At 41.9% G+C, this 25,892-nt stretch overlaps 2 protein-coding genes across 3 annotated transcripts in view; one reads left to right on the forward strand and one right to left on the reverse strand.

The window, feature by feature from the left end:
• Positions 1-6,053: 6,053 nt before the first annotated feature.
• On the reverse strand, positions 6,054-11,180 carry LOC139780602 (uncharacterized). The gene has a single exon (XM_071719318.1). It carries the CDS (start codon positions 11,178-11,180, stop codon positions 6,054-6,056), a length of 5,127 nt encoding a protein of 1,708 aa, XP_071575419.1.
• A 2,757-nt stretch (positions 11,181-13,937) lies between these two features.
• Positions 13,938-25,892, forward strand: part of LOC139780592 (alanine aminotransferase 1-like) — a 54,057-nt gene continuing 42,102 nt past the window's right edge. Inside the window, exons 1-3 of one of the 2 annotated variants that reach the window (XM_071719292.1) lie at positions 13,938-14,090; positions 15,010-15,164; positions 15,239-15,398. In XM_071719292.1, the coding sequence (XP_071575393.1) occupies positions 15,103-15,164; positions 15,239-15,398 (222 nt within the window). In that variant the 5' untranslated portion in view covers positions 13,938-14,090; positions 15,010-15,102. Of the gene's footprint in view, positions 14,091-14,631; positions 15,165-15,238; positions 15,399-25,892 lie in introns of those variants that run through there. The other variant, XM_071719294.1, reaches the window with a different exon arrangement.

Below are 25,892 nucleotides of genomic sequence, written 5' to 3' on the forward strand. Positions count from 1 at the left end.
TTTAGCCTATAAAGTTTCCTAGAAGGAAGTCAATTCATTATATGCTAATAATTTGAGAAATTTTTTATAGAGAAAAATTTATGAGCTAAAAAAGAAACGGGCACAGTAACAACTGTGCCGCAAGCAACAACGTAGAACTACGTCAACTGTCACTATTTCATGTTAAAGTATTCAGCGAAGGAAAGTAGACGTAGGGCTACGTCAACTGTCTTTGGCTGAATAATAGTGACAGTTGACGTAGCCCTACGTCTACTTTCCTTCGCTGAATACTTTAACATAAAATAGTGACAGTTGACGTAGTTCTACGTTGTTGCTTGCGGCACAGTTGTTACTGTGCCCGTTTCTTTTTTTGTTAATAACTTTTTAATGAATAACGAGCGACGGCTAAAAACCTTCTGAAGGTCACTCGGGGTCATGACCTTGACAACATATATCAAGGTCATTGAAATCGGTGAGGTCGCCCTTAATCTTAAGTTTTACCGCAAAATTATTCATTAATTGAAATTTTTGAAAATGCACGCACTGGAATTTTATTTTGTCACTATACAGGGTGATTCAGGATTTCTGCAACAAACTCTGAGGAACGATAGGTCTCGTAGAAAGGATCATCTTTTGTCAAGCAACCCATGTTCTCTGATGCGATGTTTAGGAACTAATTGTAATAAATGTCACCTAAGACCTGTCTGCGCGGTCGCGTAGCTTCTAAACGACGCATCAGAGAACATGGGTTGCTTGACAAAAGATGGTCCTTTCTACGAGACCTATCGTTCCTTAAAGTTCGTTACAGAGGTCCTGAATCACTTTGTATATAGTATAAGAGACTTTTATTTGTTACTTTATTTACAAATATTGGGCTGAATTCATTCGCAAGAGAAACATGCGCAAATTCTGCTCTGTTGCAAAAGATTGATTAGCTCTATCGTTTTTAACCAATTAACTTGTAAATTTTTCGTAAGAACGGAATTATGTTTTTCTTGCAAATGAATTGAGGAGTCAAGCCCGAAATGTGTATGCAATTGGAATTTTATTTTGTCACTATATATATATATATATATATGAATGTCAACGTTAACATTGGAAAATGTATAATTTAATCGTATATTAAATTCATTTATAATCGTTAATTAACATACAAATTTAGCATAATAATTAGCGTATATTAACATTTTATTTTTTAGTTTATATTGACTTATTGTTAATTATAATTATTTATTGCATATACCCGGATAATATTTTACACTTATGCTTTCAAAATTTTCTGCCAGCGTTAGAATAACCATCTTTACGAAACATGTATCTATTTTATTTCATCTGATTTTTGTCCGTAAAAATATTTTATTTGTAAGTATTTGTATTCTTTCCGTAAGGGCCACTTTATAATAAAAAAATAAAAAAATACTACTTCTAAGGCGCATTGGACAAAACGCTTTTACGTGACGTATGTACTTACCATACAGATTCACCAAAAAAAAGGAGATCCAAATCGGTGGGTAGTCAGCTGCGACCTCCCCTTGTAAGCAGTAGTATCTTTATTTCCAAAAAATTATAACCCAAGTGATACACATCACAAAATTATGTTACCTTATCAAAGAAGAGTCGCGCTTCAAGTGATCTATTACAATTACAAAAAAGAAATGATATCTCTTTAAATTACAGCGCCAATTACAGAGAGAACATATATATTACCTCAAAAAATAATTGTTGCACTACTTTGAAAAATCTTTACATGGTGTCAATTAGAAAAAGAATGTATGATAACAATTTTATAAGATTAAAAAATTTTATTTAAATTTAACAAGGGAATACAAGATATTTAAATACAAAGTTTACATGTGTATTTTCTAGTGGTCACAAAGAATTACAGAGGAACAGTACAAAATAAAAATATTTTATTAAAATATTTAATCCAACGAGGGAATACAAGGTATTTAAATACAAAGTTCATATATATGTATTTTTCAATAGAATAAAAGATTTAATCACAAAGAATTACAGAGGTAACAGTACAAAATAAAAATATTTTATTAAAATACATAAATTTTTTTTGTAAAAAAACTTAGCGCTGCTAGACCTCGAAATTTTAAATAAATAAGGATAACAATAAATAAAAATAATTCAGAGAAGAATGCGACGGGAATAACAAAATGATTATCAGCGTGGTGTGTATGTGCGACTGATATGGGTGTGCGTGACGACGGCGAATAATGCGGCTTATAATTAAGTATAGGATAAGTTTTCGATGCTTTATTTATTTATTTAAAATTTCGAGGTCTAGCAGCGCCAAGTTTTTTTACAAGAAAAATTTATGTATTTTAATAAAATATTTTTATTTTGTACTGTTACCTCTGTAATTCTTTGTGATTAAATCTTTTATTCTATTGAAAAATACATATATATGAACTTTGTATTTAAATACCTTGTATTCCCTCGTTGGATTAAATATTTTAATAAAATATTTTTATTTTGTACTGTTCCTCTGTAATTCTTTGTGACCACTAGAAAATACACATGTAAACTTTGTATTTAAATATCTTGTATTCCCTTGTTAAATTTAAATAAAATTTTTTAATCTTATAAAATTGTTATCATACATTCTTTTTCTAATTGACACCATGTAAAGATTTTTCAAAGTAGTGCAACAATTATTTTTTGATGTAATATATATGTTCTCTCTGTAATTGGCGCTGTAATTTAAAGAGATATCATTTCTTTTTTGTAATTGTAATAGATCACTTGAAGCGCGACTCTTCTTTGATAAGGTAACATAATTTTGTGATGTGTATCACTTGGGTTATAATTTTTTGGAAATAAAGATACTACTGCTTAGATTTTTTCGAGATTTTTCGAGATACAAAGAGTACGTCTACCACTTGTTACTTAGGTTTTTTCGAAGTGTAATACTACCACTTTCTTTTTTTTCGAGGTAACAACATATACACTACTATACGTGTACTTGGCGCCTTTCTTTACCTTTTTTTTAAGAAAGGTAATTTTGTACGTTTGAAATTACTCATTAAATTTAGCAGAAAGGATGAAGAGCTGGCATGAGGATAGAAATCGACGTTAAATATTTCTCGAGAACCCGAGCACTCGCGACTGATTTACAGACGACGGGACGTGCGTGACGTATTTCACGCGCACGATTTCGAGTAATTTGCTGCTGTCGTTCATTACACTGACAATGAGAGAGAATCGAAAAATAGTAATAGTCCCTGAAGTGTGTGTGTGTGTGTGTGTGTGTGTGTGTGTGTGTGTGTGTGTGTGTGTGTATGGTATTTGAAGTGTGTGGTAGCTCTAACTTCCGTAATATTTTAGATATCGGGCTCAATTTTTTTTTTAATGTAGAGTATCATTAAAGAAAGGTTAGTATTGAATTTGGAGATGAGAGAGAGAGATCGGTAAAGGGGTTCATTTTTTATAAAATTTTGAATTTTTTGATAAATGTCTGTGCTAGCTCTAAAACATTTTAAACATAAAGACATTTTTTTAAATACGATTTTCCGACGTTTTAGAACATTCAGAACACATTGGCATCGAAAACTAAAAAAACAATTTTTTCGTCGGTCTTTTCTACCTTTATTTAATATCGAATTCTTTAAGATTTGATTGATTAGACCTAGCTTTATACGCGATCAAAGGTCCATACACGAGGTTTACGAAAACAAAGCTTCCTCTATGAAAAAATAAAAAAAATTTTTTTTTCGTTAAAATATTGCACCGGAATCATTACTGGTCTTTATCGTAATGATATCAGAATATGAATTTATACAATACTGATCCAATACTGGATTAGAAAATAAGTCTTAACGGTCGATCTGTATTCATTACTGTAGAATCTTTAATTGTTACTGCGAAATCCGTACTGCCCGGTAAAAAATATTTTATATAAAGACACATATAAATATATACAATTATATATGAAATATGTCTATACATCAATACATGTTTTCTTTCTCTTGCATATTCTCTGTTCGTATATACAGGAAAAATTATAAAAAGAAGAGTCTAAAAATAATTAAAAAAAGAAATAATTGTTTGTTCCGCCAATAATGATTAAAACAGAAATGTTTATTATTCTCGACGACAGTTGGCAACAAGTGTATTGAAACGACTTTACAACGTTTCGATCCTCAGGTTTGGGTTTTTTTCAAGCAATCTAAATAACAAACAATTTGGTGCAACAATGATTTGGTCAACGAGATAAAATTAATTGTCAAAAGAAAAAATATTTTAAATAAAAAGCGATCGATACCTGATAAAACTCCCTCCGGATAAAACACATTCTCTGGCATCACCGACTTATACAGGTATAAAATCTTTTTCTCTTTTTTTTTAATTTCATACTTTTTTGTACCTTGCTGACTATTGTTTTTGGTTCTTCCAGCGGTTAACTTTATGATCATTTCGGTTAAAATTTTCGTAAACTCAGACGTGTAAGTTGTGACAAAGATTAGTTTTATATCAGGTATCGCTTTTTATTTAAAATATTTTTTCTTTTGACAATTTTATCTCGTTGACCAAATCATTGTTACACCGAATTGTTCGTTATTTAAATTGCTTGAGAAGGACCCAAACTCGAGCTTCCGTATCACGTCAATCTGAGGCGTCTTTCTCGAGTCAAAGTTTATTACATCGACATGAGGAACATCTATCAGGATCGAACTCCCAGCTGTATCGTTTCTCATTTCATAAATGCGTTGCATAAAACGTGACGAATTGTTTCGGCCGAAGGAGCTGACGCGCCCCGACTACCTTCTCACCCACGTGCACTTACATAGTGTGCTCGCTAAAAATATGATAAAAGCGTTATACGGAAAATGCGGAATCGCGAGACAGTCTCGATCGTTAGTGCGTGAGAGCGGCCAAGAGCGAGAAACTCGTGGAGAAGAAGAATGAGTCACTCTTCGAACTGTGCAACGTCAACTCTTCGACCGCTCTTCGCACTCTTCGCGCCCGCGCCATTCGCGACGAATATTTTGCGCAACGGATTATGGACGGATTACTCATAGCTTGAAATGTTATTGGTTGGACGAAATTGTGAGACTGTCCGAGGTTTCGAACAATCATAAATATAAGATCTAGTCATAGATGTCCGCCATATCCCACATAGCATGCATATCAAAAAGACGTCCAGAAGATATCTCGAAGATATCCTATCTCCTAAATATATCTTCGGGATATCTTCTGGACGTCTTTTTGATATGCATGCTATGTGGGATATCGGTCAAAAAACTGGAGCATTTTGTGCGAATCAGCACTTGCCGAATTTTGTCGTTTCTGGGAAAGACAGGAAGGAGCGTGAAAGCGAGGCAGAAAGCAATTTGCGTGAAAGGAAGTGTATTTCTCAAATGTGCAGTGTACAAAATGCAAGCCGATAACAAGAACGAGGCAGAAGTGCGCGAACTCGAAATTCAGTGATAAGGCGGAGAGAAAGCGTGCGAATGTTACTCAGCGAAAGCTACGTGCGAAGTGAGCCGGGCACGGCCGTGCGTGCTTTATAAATATAGTCTCCGACTTTCCCGAAGATTCTGCCGGTGATCGACAACACAGGCGGTGGCGAATCTTCCAGAAAATCGGAGGACAAGTTGTTTGTTTTTATTCGGAGGCCCCATCCGTTTGCCTCGTGCGGTCGCTAGCCGATTTTCAAGCCGCACGATTCGGGGAGCGGAGCCCGTCCGCGCGACGCGTCACGCGGGCGAGCACGCGCTCGTGATTGGCGCACGCGATGCTAGGTGTGATCCCTCGCGGCACAGCTGCCTTTTCCGAACATCCCGCCCGCCTCGTCGGGAGCGGTCGACGAAACAGCGCGAACTTAATCGATCGAAGTGTCGATCCTTCCCCGGCATCCGTGCGCCACGTGCTAAAGTCAGCTGATTGAGGAAGCGAAGTACAGTGAGTCGCTATCAGCCGCGTCAAACGATGCAAATCACACGGCGTGAGTACTACGGCTACATTTTGAAAGAAAAATTAATTACATGAAAATTAATTTCATTAATTTCACAAAGGAATACGGCAATAACGATCGGTTATTTATAGGGTAAAGTATGTATAGGTTATATACAAGTGACAGGCTCTTGGGCCTGGGTGTTAGCCGGGGGTAGAGGCACGAGCTTCACGACAGGGCGAGTAAGCTCTCCGGTGGCGGTCCGCAGTTCCACCACCCGCACCTGGCCGTCCTCTCCAGGGTGAAGGCGAGCGACTCGAGCGAGTGGCCAGCGCGAAGGTGGTGTGGTCTCGCTCTTGATTAGGCATAGCTGGCCCTCTCGCAAATTCCTGTCAGCCGTCCACCACTTCGGTCTCGGGGTGAGTTCCTGCAGATACTCTCGGGACCACCGTTGCCACAGGTGGTCCCTCATGTTCTGAAGGAGACGCCAGCGGCTTAGCCGATTAGTTGGAATGTCGACGGTTGACGGCTCGGGGATTGCGTTGAGGGGTGCCCCGATGAGGAAGTGACCGGGGGTCAGGGCGTCGAGGTCCTCTGGATCGTCGGTCAGGGCCTGGAGCGGGCGAGAGTTGAGACAGGTCTCCACCTCAGCGAGGAAGGTGGTCATTTCCTCAAAGGTGAGCGTCGTCTCGCCGATGACTCGCCGCAGGTGCCGTTTCATGGACTTCACCGCTGCTTCCCATAGCCCGCCGAAGTGCGGGGCGGCGGGAGGGTTGAAGTGCCATTGTACGCCCTCGTCCGCTAAATGCCCGATGACCCGATGGACCTCTCGATTTGCTGCCTGAAACAGCGCCTTGAGCTGATTGTCGGCCCCAACGAAGTTGGTCCCGCAGTTGCTATAGATCGCCTGGCACAATCCTCGTCGGGAGACAAAGCGCCTGAAGGCGGCCAAGAACGCATCGGCCGAGTAATCACTCACTGCCTCGAGGTGGACGGCCTTAGAGCTGAAACACACAAAAACTGCCAGGAAGGCTTTGTACGCTTTGTGGCCGCGTCCCTTGGCCGTCCGAAGGAATATCGGACCGGCGAAGTCCACTTCGGTGTGGAGAAAGGGCCGACTGGGGGTGACCCTGGCCCGCGGCAGACTTCCCATTATAGGTTGCGGGGAGGCCGCCCGCCATCGGATGCATGGGAGGCATCGGTGGATGGCGCCTCGTACAAGCTGACGGCCCCGCGGGATCCAATACCGCTGGCGGACGATCGCTAGAGTGGCCTGAGTTCCTCCATGGAGAGAGCGGCGATGACTTGCGTCGATCACCAGGTAAGCCAGATGCGAGCCCGGCGGCAGAATGGCTGGGTGTCGTTGGTCATTGTCTAATGGCGCGTGTTTGATTCGTCCTCCCACCCGCAGGATTCCCTCAGAGTCGATGACCGGAGTGAGTCGGCGAAGGGGGCTTCGGCCAGATACCGCCCGTCCAGCCCGAACGTCAGCGAGCTCCTGGGAATAGGCGACCGACTGAGCCACTCGGATCCACCGCGCGAGGGCCGCGTCCAGCTCCGCTGAGGTCAGCACCGAGGCGTCCGCCCTCGAGGAGCGGTGCATCCTCCATCGAACCATCCAGGCCGAGACACGAAGCAACCGTCGGAGAGAGGAGAACCGAAGGAGTTCATCGGGCTCTCGCGCGTCAGAGGTCACGAAGCACCGGAGGGCCCTCTGCTCCGGGAGCTCCACATGCCCAGGGAGGCCCGGCTCCACCGGCCAGTCCGCCGAGCCTCTGGCGAGGAAGTCGTGCCCGCTCCACCATAGGGGGTGATCCAAGAGCTCCCTCGGTGACAAGCCACGAGAGGCGCAATCCGCAGGATTCTGGCTCCCAGGAACGTGGCGCCATTGACTGGTCGGGCTCGTTCGCTGAATCTCAGCGACTCGGTTAGCCACAAAGGTCGTCCACCGGGTGGGATGGCCGCGGATCCATCCGAGGGTGACCATAAAGTCCGTCCAGAGGAAGAGAGGTGCGGCCTCCAGGTGCAGCACCACACGCACGTGCTCGGCCACCTTGGTGAGCAGGCACGCCGCACTCAGCTCCAGCCGAGCGAGCGTGACCTGTTTCAGCGGTGCAACCTTGGTCTTCGCCGCTACAATTGACAGGTGCGATTTCCCGGCAATTGTCACCCGGAGGTAGACCACGACAGCATAGGCCCGCTCGGAGGCGTCCGAGAAGCCGTGGAGTTCTACGGAGTCCTCCGAGCCGTCGAGCCGGAACCATCGCGGCACGCGGACCCGCTTCAGCAAGGGGAGCTCCTCCTCGAGGCCTGCCCAAGCCGCCGCGTCAGGGGGTGCCAGCGGGGCGTCCCAATCAAGCCTCTGCAACCACGCGGCCTGAATTAATAATTTTGCCTTAATTAGCACAGGTGCCAACCAACCCAGCGGGTCGAACAACCTAGCGGTCTGCGAAAGCACTGATCGCTTCGTGGGAGAGACCAACTCGGATTTCAGGACGGTGAGCGCGAAGTCATCACTCCCAGGACTCCAGCGTAGGCCCAGCACTGAGCAATCGTCCGAGGGGAGCGAGGCGCTGGCCGTCGGCTGCAGACGATGCTCGAGGGGGACGTCTTCCAGGAGGGCCTCGTCGTTTGTTGCCCACTTCTTGAGCGAGAAGCCGCCCGCCAAGCACAACAAGGTCACCTGCTCCCGAAGACGGCGGCAGGCGTCGAGAGTGGAAGCCCCGGAGAGCACATCGTCCACGTATCGATCACTCTGCACCGCCTCGGCGCCCAGAGGAAACCGACTCCGCTCATCCTCCGCCAGTCGGTCCATCGTCTTCAACGCAAGGTAAGGTGCGTCCTTTTGCCCGTACGTGACCGTGTTTAAGGCGTGCTCCAATTGTTTCCACAGGATCATCTGCAGGTGTCTGTCCTCCGGGTGCACCAGAATTTGCCGGTACATCTTTACGATGTCGGCAGTGAATACATATCGGTGCCGCCGCCAACGCGTCAGAACATCAGCGAGAGCCGGCAGCAGATTGGGCCCCGCGTGGAGGAAGTCGTTCAGCGAATGCCCTGCCGCGGTGCGCGCGGACCCATTAAATACAACGCGGATCTTCACGTCGGAGCCTGAGCCCTTTAGGACGCCGTGATGTGGCAGGAAGCAGGCGTTGACGCCACGTTCAACTGTTGACGGCGTCATATGCCCGAGAGCAAGATACTCGTCCATGAAGTCGTGGTACATCACACGGAAAGCAGGATCGCGCTCGAATCGACGCTCCATGACCTCGAGCATTCGGGACGCAGCGCGGCGCGTGGACGACAAGTCAGGTGGCTCCGACCGCACCGGTAGACGCACCTGATAACGGCCGCAAGGAAGGCGCTGGCACGTCCGCACGAAGAAGTCCTCGCACTCCTGCTCGTCGGGGGTGAGCGGCAAGGGAGCGCGAGGCGGCTCCTCACTCTCCCAGAACCGCCGAACCACCTCCGTCAGCTCATCCGTGGCAGAGCATTGGAGCGATGAAACGGCGAGCGCCGCGTGACAGCCGCCGACCGCGCCCATGAGGATCCAGCCGAGCTGTGTGCATTGTGCGATCGGCTCCAAGGGGCCTCCGCGACGGAGGTCCGCTAACACGATGCTTGCGTATGCTTCCGCACCAAGGAGCAGCTCGACGGGGTCCCGAGCACGGAACTCGGGATCGGCGAGACTGAGTCCGTCCACATGCGGCCACGAACCGCCGCCGCTCTCGGCCGCCCCGCTGTACACGGACAGCTTCGGCAGTACTAATGACGAGATGGTGAGAGAGTATTGTCCGATACGCGACGCGAAGGTGACGGCAACCCGTCCTCGCGCGCAGCCCGTCCGGAGGCCACCCACACCGTAGATCGCGACAGACGTCGGAGTGCGCGGCAATCGCAGACGTTGGGCTAACGATTCCGAGATCAGCGACGTTTCGGAGCCCGGGTCCACCAAGGCACGCACGGGGTGGTACTCGCCGTGACAGCTCATCACCAGGACGCGCGCGGTCGCGAGCAGAACGGGGGCGCACTCCGCGGACAAACGTTTTGCAACGTGCACCGTCGGTGTCGAGCTCGTACCGGGAGCGGGCAGCGCAACGGCCGAAAATGCGTCATGAAGTGACGTGTGATGCCGACCCGAACACTTTAAGCAAGTCTTGGTGGACGTGCACTCACCGATCAGATGTCGACCCAGGCAGTTCAAGCATCGCTGATGCGTAGTAGCTGCCTCTCTTCGCTCCTGGGCTGTCTTTCGCTTGTATTGGTCGCAGAAGGCTAAGAAGTGCTCTTTCTTACAGAGTGGGCAGCTGCGGCCGGCGTCCGTCCCCTGAGCCTTGACGTGGTTGGCCCGAGCCGAATGGCTCGTCTTCTCACCAGGCTTTCCCGAAGATGCCTCGCCCCTGGCTGCCCGGAGCACCTCATGCGTCATCAGCTGCTCCTGTAGGAAGTCGCGGAGCTCCTCGTAAGACGGTGGCACGACGGTTTTCCCGAGCGAGCTCTCCCACTCGCGGCGGGTTTTGGAGTCGAGGAGTTCCACTACCAAGTGCACAAAGAGGTCCGTGCCGTTCGTGATCGGTCGCCCTATGCCCTCCAATGCGCCGACGGTGGAGACCACTCCGTGGAAGATGCGCCGGAGATCGGAGACGGACTCACCCTTCATCCTCGGAAGTGAGGTAAATGCAGCAAGGTAAGATCTCACCAGCAGTCTCTTATTCTCGAAGTGGTCATTGAGGGTCGACCAGGCGCGCTCGAAGTTCTCATCCGTTGAAGGTAAGCTTCTGATCAATTGCTCAGCGTCCCCTTTCACGCTTGTCTTTAGATAGTGAAACTTCTCGACCTTTGACAGGGAGTCTTCAGCCACTACGATGGAGGAGATCAAATCTCGGAAGGCAGGCCAATCCTCGAATTTCCCCGAGAACTCCGGCATCTGGATTCGGGGCAGTACGTTGCGAGCGGTCGCATGCCCCGGTTTGGTCGACTTCGAGTCATCGAGAGCCTTCGCTTCCTCGAGCTTCTGCTCGTACTCCAGAAGTTTGGTTCTCTGCTGGATGTAGGCCGTTTCGACGGTACCCAGGAAGTCCTCCGTATTGTACGTACTCTTATCAAACTCCTCACCGAACTCTGCTTGCAGGCGGTCGTGCTGCGCTTGGAATTTGACCCACTTGCCCTCCAGGACTGACAGAGTGGAGTGAACGAGGGGGAACGAGATTTTGGCGGCGCCGGTTTTGCGGAGATTTTCTACTGTGCGGGCGATGCGCCCGTACAAGTCTCGTTGGGAGTTGATTAATCGCTCCATTCTTCCCTTTCAGAGTCACTCACGACGCGATGGAAGCCGCGCCTAGGGCTGGATCGCGGACTGAAGCCGGTTATCACGACGCGAATCCGGCTCGAAGGACCAGAAATGTGCGAATCAGCACTTGCCGAATTTTGTCGTTTCTGGGAAAGGCAGGAAGGAGCGTGAAAGCGAGGCAGAAAGCAATTTGCGTGAAAGGAAGTGTATTTCTCAAATGTGCAGTGTACAAAATGCAAGCCGATAACAAGAACGAGGCAGAAGTGCGCGAACTCGAAATTCAGTGATAAGGCGGAGAGAAAGCGTGCGAATGTTACTCAGCGAAAGCTACGTGCGAAGTGAGCCGGGCACGGCCGTGCGTGCTTTATAAATATAGTCTCCGACTTTCCCGAAGATTCTGCCGGTGATCGACAACACAGGCGGTGGCGAATCTTCCAGAAAATCGGAGGACAAGTTGTTTGTTTTTATTCGGAGGCTCCATCCGTTTGCCTCGTGCGGTCGCTAGCCGATTTTCAAGCCGCGCGATTCGGGGAGCGGAGCCCGTCCGCGCGACGCGTCACGCGGGCGAGCACGCGCTCGTGATTGGCGCACGCGATGCTAGGTGTGATCCCTCGCGGCACAGCTGCCTTTTCCGAACACATTTGAAGTGTCCGGAACACGAATGCGCTTAATCGTTTTTCGACGTTTGCGATCGGTGGATTTGTTCCGACGCTCATTTGTCGGAAACGGTTTGGCGTTCCGACGCACTGTCGTCGCGGCAGAATTATTTTCGTCACGGGCGCGATAATGAGGCATACCGCGTCTTGTTATTCGCGATTAATATTCGCGGCTTGTGCAATGTCAACCAGACGGGAGATAAGGTCTATAGGGGCATGGCTATCGGTTCATAATTTTACTTATTAAGCGGCGCGATTGCTCGAGGTTCATAGTACCAACGATCGTGACCTCGCAGATCATTTGGAGGTTCTCAATGACGATCCCGATTGCATTAGCGCGAGGTTGATTCTTTCCGGGTTTGTTACGTTGTGTTTGTTTTTTTACACGCAAAATGTGTATTACAAAAATCTTAAAAGGTTAAACAAATAAACGAAGTATATAAAACATATTCAAATATTCCAAATGTGTATGATATATACATATACACACATACGTATATAACAAAAGTTTCAAAAAATATATATCTGTACCTTAAAGGTAAAGGATCATACATTTATTATATTATAAATTTAGAGAAAACAAAAGGTTTAAAGTTTTAAATAGAGAAATGATATATTTTTTTAGATATAAAAACAATTAGCAACTTGATTTATTAACTTTTTAACAAAATAATTTAACTGACATGTTTAACAGTAGGGGAGACCGGGGCTAAAAGGTCAACGGGGTTGAAGCGTCAAATCAAATATCTCGGAACCTGTATATTGTGTGAACTCGCTATTAACATTGTAAACGCTGCTTATGGTACCCATGTGACCAACGGAGTTTCGGCAGGTTACCCGCCGTATTATGATTTTTACGAGGGCAAACGTGTTTTCGTGGTAAAAAGTGAAATTTTCTGCGCGTGGAAATTTTGTAATATCTGCAATAATATTTGCTCTCCAAATCTCGAGGTACGTGATTATAAATGCATGCTGATTATAAAGAGTAATGCATGCTGAACACGAATCCAGTGTAGATATCTAATATTTCATGGGCGATTAAACCTGAAACTGATTTATCCCGGGGGGGTGGCGGTTCAACCCCGGCATTTTTGAGATTTCAATTTTTCCACCGTTGTCGTTTTTGCTCTATACCGGTTAAACAAAGCAACATAGATAAAAATTTCCTATATAAACTTTGTAGCTAAAGGTTCATTCTTTACAGTGGTATACCACATTTAACTAAAATTATTTATTTTGTTGTTAAAAATCGGCACAAAAAAAAAACTGGCGGTTTAGCCCCGGTCTCCCCTATTCTCTGCTTTAAAAAAAAAACGTAATATTAGTCGTTTATGCCTCTCAATACTCAAAATAGCTGTTATATTTTCGAACCTTTTTTTGTTAATAACTTTTTAACGAATAACGACCGCCGGCTAAAAACTTCTGAAGGTCACTCAGGAGGGTGACCTTGACAACATATGTCAAGGTCAAGGTCATCGGAGGGTGGTCCGTATTACTAAATAATTACCAAAAGAAATTTTCAAAAGAAATTTTTATGTTATTTTTGTTTAATATTTCTGCATTCGAATATATGTTTCGTATTTCTCCGTCGATATCTTAAATCGTTGAAAAATGTCATTTTTCTTTGCGACACCTTTTTTTGGTGATTAAAATATTTTCGATGACCGACATCGTTAATGCAAAATGGAATATTATTACAAGTGTTAAGAGATAAAGGAATGATTATAGAAAGAAAAGTGCAGTTAGAAAAAGAATATGTAGACTTCTTGTCTATACGCATTATCTGTCGCTATTTAACATTTGTCTCTCATTATACTGCATGCGTCTCTTATTTCTATAATCTTTTGAAAAAATTGGATTTAACATGCATTTAATTGGACGTAGAAAATTACAAGATAAGAGAACAGTGAAACCTTGAGGGATAGAAGAAGTAGAAGAAACACGCAAGTTGGCGAATGGTAAGGTCTATTTTAAACGCGATCTTGTGTCTAAAATAAATTTAACAAATTATGATCTTAATGCCACTCTTCCGCCCCTCGAATTCGCTTCGAGTGTCATCGATTCCAAGGGTGGTTATCGACCTCCGATCCGCGAAAGAAGCGAGAAATGTGCACGCGCGCAAGCGCGCTTCGCGGATTGCTCTCATCAAAGCTGATCTTCGGAGAGGCGATCTAGTGCAGTCGTCGCGAAGCTCTTTTCACACTTTCCGCACCACTGTGAAAACCGTCCGGCGTGACATTTTGGAAATTTTGGGCTTGTGGTAATTATCGCGAGAAGTCTGTTTGCGCAAGCGTTTGACGCGAGGAATGTTTTTCACAAAAATGCGTGTAGTGATACAGTTCCATTCGACGCTGTATTATTGAAGAAAAAACGAAAGTCGAAAAGTCCCAAGAAGATATCTCTCTCTTTACATCTAAACGGATATAAATGTCTAATCTAGCCCACAAAATATGTGATATTTTACACTCATGATTTGTTATATAAATGTTCCTAAAATAAGCACATATATTTACGAAATAGCAACCTCGTATACTTCTGCGAAATTGCATTTTTCCCCCGCAATTATCACTCGCGTGAACGATCGAACACCAATGATAACGATGGAAGCGTAATTTTAAATACAAATCGAAAGTCATTGTATAGATATCATAAATGTGCGTACTCATCGTGTGATTAAGTACGCACATTTATAATATCTGTACAATGACTTTCGATTTGTATTTAAAATTACGCTTCCATCGTTATCATTGGTGTTCGATCGTTCACGCGAGTGATAATTGCGGGAAAAAATGCAATCTCTCTCTTTACATCTAAACGGATATAAATGTCTAATCTAGCCCACAAAATATGTGATATATTACATTCATGATTTGTTATATAAATGTTCCTAAAATAAGCACATATATTTACGAAATAGCAACCTCGTATACTTTTGCGAAATTGCATTTTTTCTCCGAAATTATCACTCGCGTGAACGATCGAACATCAATGATAACGATGGAAGCGTAATTTTAAATACAAATCGAAAGTCATTGTATAGATATTATAAATGTGCGTATCTTATCACACGATGAGTACGCACATTTATGATATTTACGATAATACGAACACTGTTGATATGCTAAAAATTTGGGCTAAAAATTCTCAAACCACTGAAACTCGACGAAAAATCATTGTAGACAGAAAATTAAAAAAGCATTTGAAAGCTTGAAACCTCTTCTTTGCACGCGCGTCTGCGGAACGCCGCGATCGCCGGCGGCTGGCCGACGAAGATGATGATGGCGACGGCAAGACAGAATGCCGGTAGCGCCGGTAGGGATGCTGATTGGCCGGGGTAAGGATGACGAACGCGCTAGTATCCTCCGTGTCCGTACCGATGCTAGTCCAGCCGGTTATTCCGTGTTGCAGCATGGCATCGAGCTCAACGATGGCGGCGGCGGCGGCGACGAGTCCGCGCGGTAAGGTCCTTACGGAGGACAACGTCTTCGTGAACCTGCGCAAGATGGAGTACGCGGTGCTCGGGCCGCTGCTCATCAGGGCGCTGGAGATCGACGAGGAGCTGCAAAAGGTAAGGAAGTTCAACCAAACCGGAGCTAGCGAGTCGAGGACGATATACGCCACTTTAAGGCTATGAGAATGAAGTGTCCACCGAGTGCGCGTAAAAAAAGGAGCGATTTATAGCAGAGTGCATGAAACGCACGCAGCGGTTACATCGAATATAAACTAAATAAGTGTGAACGAAAGAAAGAAAGAGAGAGATGGGCTCGATGGCAGATGGAAGGTTTGTTTTGGTGAAATGCTAGGTATCAAATGTAAAGGATGGGGAGAAAAAGAAAGAGAAAGAAGAGGAGGTAAATAATTGCTAGTTAAAACTCTAATTTGAAGTACGATTCGAGCTTGATGAGTGGAGGATACGTTTATTTCAAAATTGCACTTTATTCCCCGTACGCGAGAAATAAGATGAAATAAGCACGTTCCTAGGTTTATACAAGACAGAAAACGTGATAAATGTCGCCGAAAGATAACGCTAATCTTATCTTTGATGGGATTCTTGACATTAAGCAAGAATTAATAGAAAAGGCAATGTTAAAATTAGAGAGTCTATGTTTGAAATCTCAATCTTAAACCCACGCTTTTAAATGCCAAATCGTGCAATAAAGCTGTGAAAAAATATTTTGGATGTAATTTATATTTTGTTAAAGATATGGATTTAGGAGCTAGTGATTTATCTGTTTTAAAAATAAGCCGTGTAATAAATTAGCATATTAGAACAATTTAAAAAATTAGTAAAACACGTAGTAAGTAAATTAAAAAAATAGACCATATAGTAGGACGAAGTTACTTACATCTAATTGTAAGTATTCATCTAATTTATCTCTTGTACAAATAATTAAATATAGACGATCACAGTGGGACCTCTAACTTATTAGCATATAAATATTTATCCTTTGCAAAAATTATCTCCTGCAAATAATAAAATATAGATAGGCACATAATTAAAAATTATTGGCGTGAAAAATATTTATCAACTTATTCTTTCTACAAATAAAACAAAGTAGAAACAATTTAAACATATCGCACGCAAACATAAATAAAATTGTTATCTAAAGGCCTGTTTGTTTTAGCTGAACTTCTTGCACAGTTTATATCTTTCCTCTATTTCTTTTCATGTTGGAGAAAAAAGGAAAAAAATGAACTGTGCAAGAAGTTCAGCTAAAACGAACAAGCCTTAAAAGATTAACGCGCGCGTGTACGACAACGTGTATCGATGGATATTAGTTGACACATAATTGTAGTTCACATATTATCCCATGTAACATTACAATCGGTAATATGATGGCATTTCAAGCATTCGTGTGTCACCGAGCAAGAACACAACGACATCGACTGCCACAAGCGAACGGCTTTCTTTTTTATTTCGGTGATATTCCTCGTGATATACGGACAGGACACATATGGTAGCCTCTTATCATGCTATCTAACTCGGGATACGGGCTACCATTGCTAGGAACGCACGCACTGCACTTATGGAAAACAAAAAATGCAGAAATCAATTATTGAAAAAGATAGCAAGGAGAATTGAAAAAGAATACTTTTTAAATTCTTTTATGAAATAAATTCTTTTTCCGTATTATTTCTTAAAAAAAAAAAAACATTTTTATGTCATCAATTCTGAGTCCTTCTTCAGATGCAAAAGAAATTCTTTTTCTACTCCATATAAGAATTCGCAATAAATTCGACATTATGCTTATTATAGATACTATTCCAATGGGGCTTTATATCTGAGCGCTATTTTGTATCTGAAGAAGAATAAGAAAATCGGTTATAAAAAATTTCAGTACCGGTTTCCTTTTGGAAACAAAATCGGAAACGAAAAATTATACACATTATGGCGATCCCCGGAAAATTCTACTTTCTATATAATTCTTTAAGATTCGGTCCGTCCCTGAAAAATTAGAAAAATTTTTGCACCGGTTTCAAGAAAATCGGCGTTAATGAATAAGTAGCTCGCTGTCGGACATTAGATTATACTTATTATTTCCCGAAAAATTACGTATTATTACTCAAAAAATTAGACAAATTTTGGTACCGGTTTCTAAAAAATCGGAAAATTATAGGGGAGACCGGGACTAAAACGTCTACGGGGTAAATACGTCTAATCAAATATCTCGGAACCTGTATATTGTGCGAACTCGCTATTAACATTGTAAACGCTGCTTATAGTACCCATGTGACCAATGGAGTTTCGGCAGGTCACCTGCGGTGTTATGATTTTTACAAGGGCAAACGCGTTTTCGAAAGGTGAAAGTTACATTTTCTGCGCGTGGAAATTTTGTAATATCTGCAATAATATTTACTCTCCAAATCTCGAGGTACGTGATTATAAAGAGTAATGCATGCTGAACACGAATCCAGTGTAGTTTTTTCATTATCGTTGATGTCTAATATTTCGTGGGCGATCAAACCTGAAACTTGTGTTTGGGGCTAATCGGTCAGTAAGCAGTCCGGGTGCATTTCCAAGGCATTTTCGGGCTCACTGCATATGGAATATGGATGAGACGGGAATTACAACCGTTCATACACCGAATAGAGTCATCGGACGTCGAGGAGTGAAACAAGTCGGGCGAGTAACTTCTGCGGAAAGAGGAACCCTTGTAACTATTTTTTAATAATGTTTCGCATAAAAATTTTAAATAAATTTTTATATTTTTCTCTTAAAAAACAATTATTGCATGTATCCTATTATTTTTTAGGATTAGATGTACGTATATGTATTGAAAATGCAGTGCAGACTGTTATACCCCGGCATTTTTGAGATTTCAATTTTTCCACCGTTGTCGTTTTTGCTCTATCCCGGTTAAACAAAGCGACGTAGACAAAAATTTCCTATATAAATTTTGTAACTAAAGGTTCACTCTTTACAGTGGTATACCACATTTAACTACAATTATTTATTTTGTTGTTAAAAATCGGCACCGAAAAAAAACGGACTGTTTAGTCCCGGTCTCCCCTACACATCATGGCAATCCCCGGAAAATTTTACCCCTACTTTCTATATAATTCTTTAAAATTTGATCCGTCCCCGAAAAATTAGAAAAATTCGAAACCGGTTTTCAAAAAATTGGTAACAAAAAATTATCCATAAAAATTATCCATAAAAAAAAATTCAGCTTGATATCTCAAAATTTGCGGAAATTGAAGCAATCACGTACATTTTTTAAACAGAAATCGGAAACCCCTTTATTATTAGCCATTTTTCTAATTCTATTACATTTTTTAGTTCTTTCTACCCCTATTTCATATATAATTCTTTAAAATTCGGTTTATTAACGAATGAGTAGTTCGCGGTCAGACAGACAGACAGATGTCAGGTTCTTATAATAATTGCCATATCAAGAAAATCGGTTATAAAAACCACCAAAATAAATTGCAGAAACATTTAGCTCACATCGAGAGCTTTCGAAAACACTATAATAAAGTATATTTTCCTTTAATACTTTTCGAGAAATATTAGTGTTGCATGTTTTCGTTGCAGAAAACGTTGCAAGAAAACGTTGCAAGAAAATACGTTGCAGTCGTGCACCCGAAGTTACCCCCCTCCCTCCGGGAAAGACGTAATTCTACGTCAAAAATTTATCAAAAATCTTCTGATCCAGTTTCTGTATCAGAAAGAACATAAAATGTGCTAGTGCATCTTGCCTTTCTATACTGTATGATATCTCGGAGATATTGCGAAAAATATTATAGAGTCCAGTGTCTCACAAGCTCGCCTTTTATCCTATCGCATAAGGATTTTTGCTTACGAGAAAATATTGGCACATGTGACTGCGTCGCGACAGCGCACGTTACTAGCGTTCGTAGTTTTTTTGAAATATCAAAAAGGAATTCTTTTTCAATTCATTTCGACCAAATTACATGAATTCATAAAGAATTTGAAAAAGTGAATCTTTTTCGATTTCATAAGGATTATCTGTACTATATGGACATCTGATTGTCAGAATCGAATCAAGAATCCGATATTTTCGGGACAATAGGGTTGTTTCGAATCACCCTGTATTACTTCTTCTTCTGTCATGTGACACCGATTTCCAATACGGGCTCGAAACGGCACCCTGTATTACGCATACAAAAATATTTGACATTTTTTGTTAGAAATATTATTTGAGACAGGCTGTTTTATTTTTATTAATTATTATTAATTATTTGTTATTAATTACTATTTATTATTAATTACTTATAACAGCCCTCACCCGACGCAGCCGGGTTCGTGGCCGTCGGGGCTCTAAGTTTTACAAAAAAGAAAGTATTTGTTGGACGCCAACCAATTTTTATAAAATTGGGAAAGAAATACACAATAGCACTCAAGGGTGGATAGTTGGAAGAACCCTCAGATATGACTGAATTATTTGAGAGAGATATATATATATATATATATATATATATATATATATAATTAAATCAAATATATCATAATTAAATCATATATATCACATATCAAATATATATTAAATATTATATCATTAAATCAGATTATGACTCAGGCAGGAGGATACAGATTTATTATTACTTACAGTCGCCGACAGGAACTCCTTTTCGACAAATTCTTATCAAATATATAGATATATCAAGAGACACGGTAGTGTCTCGCGCCAAGTACGCGCGGAGCGAGACGCACCGTGACTCATTTACGCGAACGCACGAGTTGAGAGTACCCGAGATTTTGAGATCTTAATAATGAGTGAACGGATCAAGTTCTAAGTAGGCTTGATCGATAGCTTGGGGTCAATTTATGTGTTTTTATTTTCCACTACGTGCCCTACGAGCGGAGATATTACGATGCAAAGTCTGAAATGGTAAATTTTACAATTAAGAAACGTCGTCGTCGTCGTCGTCGTACATACGGTTGCTTTTGCCTCGATAGATGGCATTTGAGAACATCTCGAGCGTCCCCTCGGGTCCCCTCCCTGACAGTGTTGCTACACTGAAAAGAGACAGCATATACGCGTACGTGCGCGCTGCCGCGCTCGTCGCTCAGTCGCATGGGGGTGAAAGTAGTAGGAGAAGGGGAGAAACGGCATGGCGGCAGGGCCAGGCAGGAATGGGAAGCCGAAGCAAGCCGAAGACTGTCGATCGGGCACGAAGTCGAAAAGGAAAAGTGAAACTGAAGTGTCGTTGTTCTAATGTTTGGTGTGAACAGGTGTGAATTGTGAAAAACGCGGATCCCGAGTGACGACGTTCCTAATATTCCTCCGAGATAATCTCGCGTTCGCTACTGTTGCACGTGTTCTGAGATTCGCCTTCGTACGAGAGATACCCTGTCGAAGGACAGATTTCTTGAGATCGCTGCTGCACATATTCGGAGATTCGCCCTCGTAGAGAGATACCTTGGCGAAGGACAGATTTTGTGAGACCGCTGCTGCACGTGTTCTGAGACTTCTGAGATTCGTCCTCGTACGAGAGATAACCTGTCGAAGGACAGATTTCTTGAGATCGCTGCTGCACATATTCGGAGATTCGCCCTCGTAGAGAGATACCCTGGCGAAGGACAGATTTTGTGAGACCGCTGCTGCACGTGTTCTGAGACTTCTGAGATTCGCCCTCGTACGAGAGATAACCTGGCGAAGGACAGATTTCGTGAGACGTGTTCGGAGATTCGCTCTCGGACGAGAGAGAACCCGGCGAAGGACAGATTTCGCTGCTGATGCACGTGTTCGGAGATTCGCCATCAAATCACCCTATATTTGTAAGTACAAATATATATATAACCATACACTGATTTGTTTACTGTTCACATTTGTTTTATATACAATCTGAAACTGTATCAATTAATGAAATGCATATATTTCAGATGAACGAAAAGGTGAATGTACCAACTGTCACAGGAAGGGAGGACACTTTTGCCTCATCCGTACAGTGGCACAACAGTGTGATGTCGAAGGTAAATTTCCTTTGTTAAATTTGCGTAAATTTTTACTTTTTTACTTCAATCTATAATTTTTTAAATTGGCAATATTTAACGTGTGAATGTAATTGTATCATTACAGACTGCTACTGGTACTAAAGGCGATACATTTGCCCGGAGGAATTTGAGGAACAAGAGGAAATAACGGGAGGCCCACCAGTAATGCACAGATAAGCGAGAACACAAAATGTGCGGTCCAGTCATAAAGAAAAGTATGTGATATTATGTAATATACTCGCGTAGGTAGGATATACTCGCGTAGGTAGGATTCGACGATTATATCGACGGTTCCTTATGCGTGATGCGTGCATATTTAGACGTCAAAGACGATGACACCACGAGAAAGAATCATGTACTCGATTCATCGGAAAACTTCGGTAGAACTGTGTAAAATAAAAAAGAAATTAAGCGACGAAAGGAATGCTTTAAAACAATTAAAAAATATGTCAGATAACAATATATTTGACTGCATGGAAACAAAACTGAACGAAGTTACCACAGATTTCATTCAATCGCAACTACGTAATGCAGGTCGTCATCCTGCAGGAAGACGGTGGACAGAGCAAGATACAGCTTTGGCTTTATCTATGTATAAACGAAGTCCTCGTGTTTACAAATATCTGCTTAATTACTTCCAGCTACCATCAACGCGCACTCTGAAGTACATATTATCAAAGATTCCTTTCGACACTGGTATAAATAAATTCCTTTTGGAACAGTTAAAAGTAAAAAGCGATGAAATGCATGAATTGGATCGATATTGCACATTAGTTTTTGATGAAGTTTCATTAAGTAACGGTTTTCACTACGAAGCACATAAACAACAAATTTCGGGTTTTGAAGAGTTGGGTGAGTTGGGTCGAACTTCTAGGGCAGCAAACCATGCTCTTGTTTTAATGATACGTGGTCTGAGAAAATCATGGAAACAAGTAATAGCTTATTACTTCACTACTGACATAATATCGAGCAGCAATTTGAAACGCATCATAACAAATGCAATTGTGCAATTGCAAGAGATTGGACTGAAAGTAAAAGCAATTGTTTGCGACCAGGGTTCAACTCAGAGAAAAGCTTTATCTGCATTGTGCGTAGAAAATAAAACAAACCCAACTTGTTACACGTTTGTCGTCAAGTCTGAAAACATAGTAATTATTTATGATGTTTTTCATTTATTAAAATGCACTCGAAACGCCTTGCTTCGTTGTAAAATTAAATTTGCAGAAAACAAAGTAGCTAAATTTCAGTACATTAGAAATGCTTTTGATGTTGAGCAAAATTTTCCCTTAAAAATTCTTTATAAATTAAAGAAACATGATTTTAATTTCAAAGACTCTTTTATTAAGATGAGGGTAAAAATTGCAGCGTGTCAGTTGAGCCATACTGTTGCTGCAGCTATCATGTTTATAGCGTTTGTAACATGAAGGGATTGTTTCCAGTTGAATCTATACAAACGGCAGAGTTTGCTCAACTTATAGATGATCTCTTTGATTCTTTAAATGGTTCAACAATAAATCCAGATGATGTTCCATGGCAAGAGGTATAAATGTTGTTTGCAAGACGGCTCGCCTCACTTAATGTTATATAGCAGATTACTGTCAGAAATGACTAAGTGGAAATTATTTGATTTAACTAACGGAAAAGATGTCACAAATCAATATCATTTCGTGAAAGGTTGGATGATAACAATCAGATCGGTCATGTATTTGTGGCATCAATTAAAAGCTGTTGGCTTCACCTTTCTAAATATGAGGAATTTAAATCAAGATCCACTGGAAAATCTGTTTTGCCAAATTCGGTAACATGGAATTGCAAATTCTAATCCCACTTGCTATCAATTTGTAGCTGCCTTAAAAACTGTAATATTAAATAATCTCGTTGCACCGGTCTCCAAATCTGCGAATTGTGAAAGCGATAATTGTGAAAATTTATGACAATTTTCGAAAGTTTTTAAGTAATACTTGTGACAGCGAGGGCAAAAGTGAACCAATAGAGAACACTAGTGACTGTACTCTTCCTTATAGTGGCAAAACTTTTACTTTCTGGACCACTTATTTATTGTATAATGATGATGTAGGTAGAAGTAGTCAGTTTCTCCTTATAACGAATAACTATACTTTATTATACATATCACGAGGAATGTGGCGCGTGCGGCCATAGTACAACGACTACACAGTCTCAGTCAAATTCGCTCCGATTCGAGTCGAAAAGAATATAGAGGGGGAAACGATGGCACTGGGTCATACAATATTTACGCGAGATCCAGACACTTCGCATTCCATGATGAACACCAAAAACACTACAATATTAAAAATAATACTTCCAACTTGAGATCTTTATAACGGTCTTCACGTGTATTTCGCATTTCGACATAAACAATGCGGCGCGACCGGCGCGACGTGATCACGTGAAAAACAGCACTGATTGGTTGGCTCTTACGTTTACATCTGGCGTAATCGTGAAAGATGAAGTTCAACCATCTTCAACAACACGCTTTACAACCGCAGTACTGCTTTACAACCACGCCGTACAACACTCTTACAACTCGTACAACTACTTACGATCACGTTTACGCAATTGTAGAATAGCCTTTACTTACGTCCACGACTACGACTGTCAAGCGTCGTCTACAATGGCAGCAGGAGTATGCAGTTAGGCGTAAGCAGTAATAAGCTATTGATCAACCACAGTCGATTATTCTTGAATTGTAAAAATCCCATTAGTCAATAAGTTATACTGCTTAGTGCTGGTCTACAACCTTGCTTTAAAGGATATTTAAGCTCTAAGCCGTAAGAAATTGACCAATCACAATGGAATGTGAGGAGAATACTCGATTGTGACTGGTCAATTCCTTACGGCTTAGAGCTTAAATACCTTTTAAAGCAAGGTTGTAGACCAGCATTTACGTCTTACTGTATACTCCTGCTGCATTGTAGACGACGCTTCATATGTGCTTTGGCCCTTACGTGGAGGAATTATCGTATTGCTAAAGACGCTCCGCGGCTGGAAATACCAGGCGACGTTCACAGCGCGGGTGCAACAATATTATATATTAGAAGGTGCATCCAAAATCACACACGTATGCATATGCTATCTTGTAAATGTCTTGTGAGTAATCTGCTGTCTTGTAAAAGTTGAAGAGAACGAGAAAGTGATCTGTAGCGCAATTCGTGGTAAATATGCAGAATAGTGGCCTCCTCACTGATTTCGTTGAACTTAGGCTTAATCGACGCGTTTTTGCGTGAAGCGAAAGAATCTGGCAGAAAAAAGTGTCGCTCCCCTTATGGAAAAGTAGTACTGGTTTTAACACTGGAAAAAGTATTGGTGAAAGTACTGGAGACATAAGTACTCAAAGTACTACTAAATTCAACCATACTGACTTCGTCAGTACTCCTTCCCAGTACTCATCCAATACTCATTCAGTACTCCCTTCAGTACTTCCTCTAGTACTCCCTCCAGTACTCCCTCCAGTACTTTCTCCAGTATTTCCCCCAGTACTCCCCCCAGTACTCCCTCCAGTACTCCCACCAGTACTCCCTCCAGTACTCTTTTAGTACTTATCGAATAATCGTGGGATACTAACGTGTGGTACAGGCGCAGTAGGGGAGAGTGGGCACCCTTGAACCACGTTTTTTCAAATCACATTAAAAATAATTTTTAATAACTTCATTATAATATAAATGAGACTATTCAATGTTTAATATAATAAACTTTGTTTGTAAATGATTTAAGAAATAAATTTTCAGAAATATTTTGCGAAAATAATGATATTTCGAAATGCTGCGTTTGTCACAGTGGACCCCACGCGTGGGGTCGATTGAGCCATAGCGTAGGGTACACTGTGACATGTAATGTGAAAGGTAGGGTACCCTGTGACACGTAGAAGAGATCTGTTTAAATCCTGTTTATTACAAATCTTTGGTCAAATAAAAAACCAAGACTGTGCTAGAGAACCAATTTATCAATATATAATAATATATTGATATATTGATAAATAATATATAATAATCGTGTCATATTTGTTTCATCAGATGACAAAATATCTTCTTTAAAAAAAGGATTAACTCAATTTCTATTATCTTTCTTAACCATATAGTTAAAGAAAATAAGAGAAATAGAATTTATGCTTTTTTTAAAGCAGAAAATAATTGGTATATTGAAAAGTCTATATAAATACAAAGTATAATAAATACAAAGTCAAATAATAGCACATAATTAAAGTAAGGCGCCAGACTATTGTAGGACAGATTGCCGCTATACTGTATTATTACTGTAATTTTATGCACTTTTACGTCACTACGCATGATCATGTGCGTCTACATCATGTCGGTATGACAGACATTCTAACCACGCAACTATCAATTTTAGTACTTAATAACTTTTTTCCTATTAAGAGCGACAGTTTTAACTTACAGATTTATGTTTTACTCACCAAAATACACAAAATTGAAATTTTAGCTAAATCGGTGAGAAATACCCTCTCCTTCATAATTACCTTTTTTAAACCATATTTAACTGCAATAATTAAATTATTTATATTTGTAGAGATATCGTAATATTATACACGTTTAGTTATTTTCATGTACCCGCTATGTTGTTTTA

Source organism: Temnothorax nylanderi, unplaced genomic scaffold (genome assembly GCF_030848795.1).
Source record: "Temnothorax nylanderi isolate EJ_2023f unplaced genomic scaffold, tnyl_v1.0 TNYL_tig0286_pilon, whole genome shotgun sequence".
NCBI classification, from domain to species: domain Eukaryota; kingdom Metazoa; phylum Arthropoda; class Insecta; order Hymenoptera; family Formicidae; genus Temnothorax; species Temnothorax nylanderi.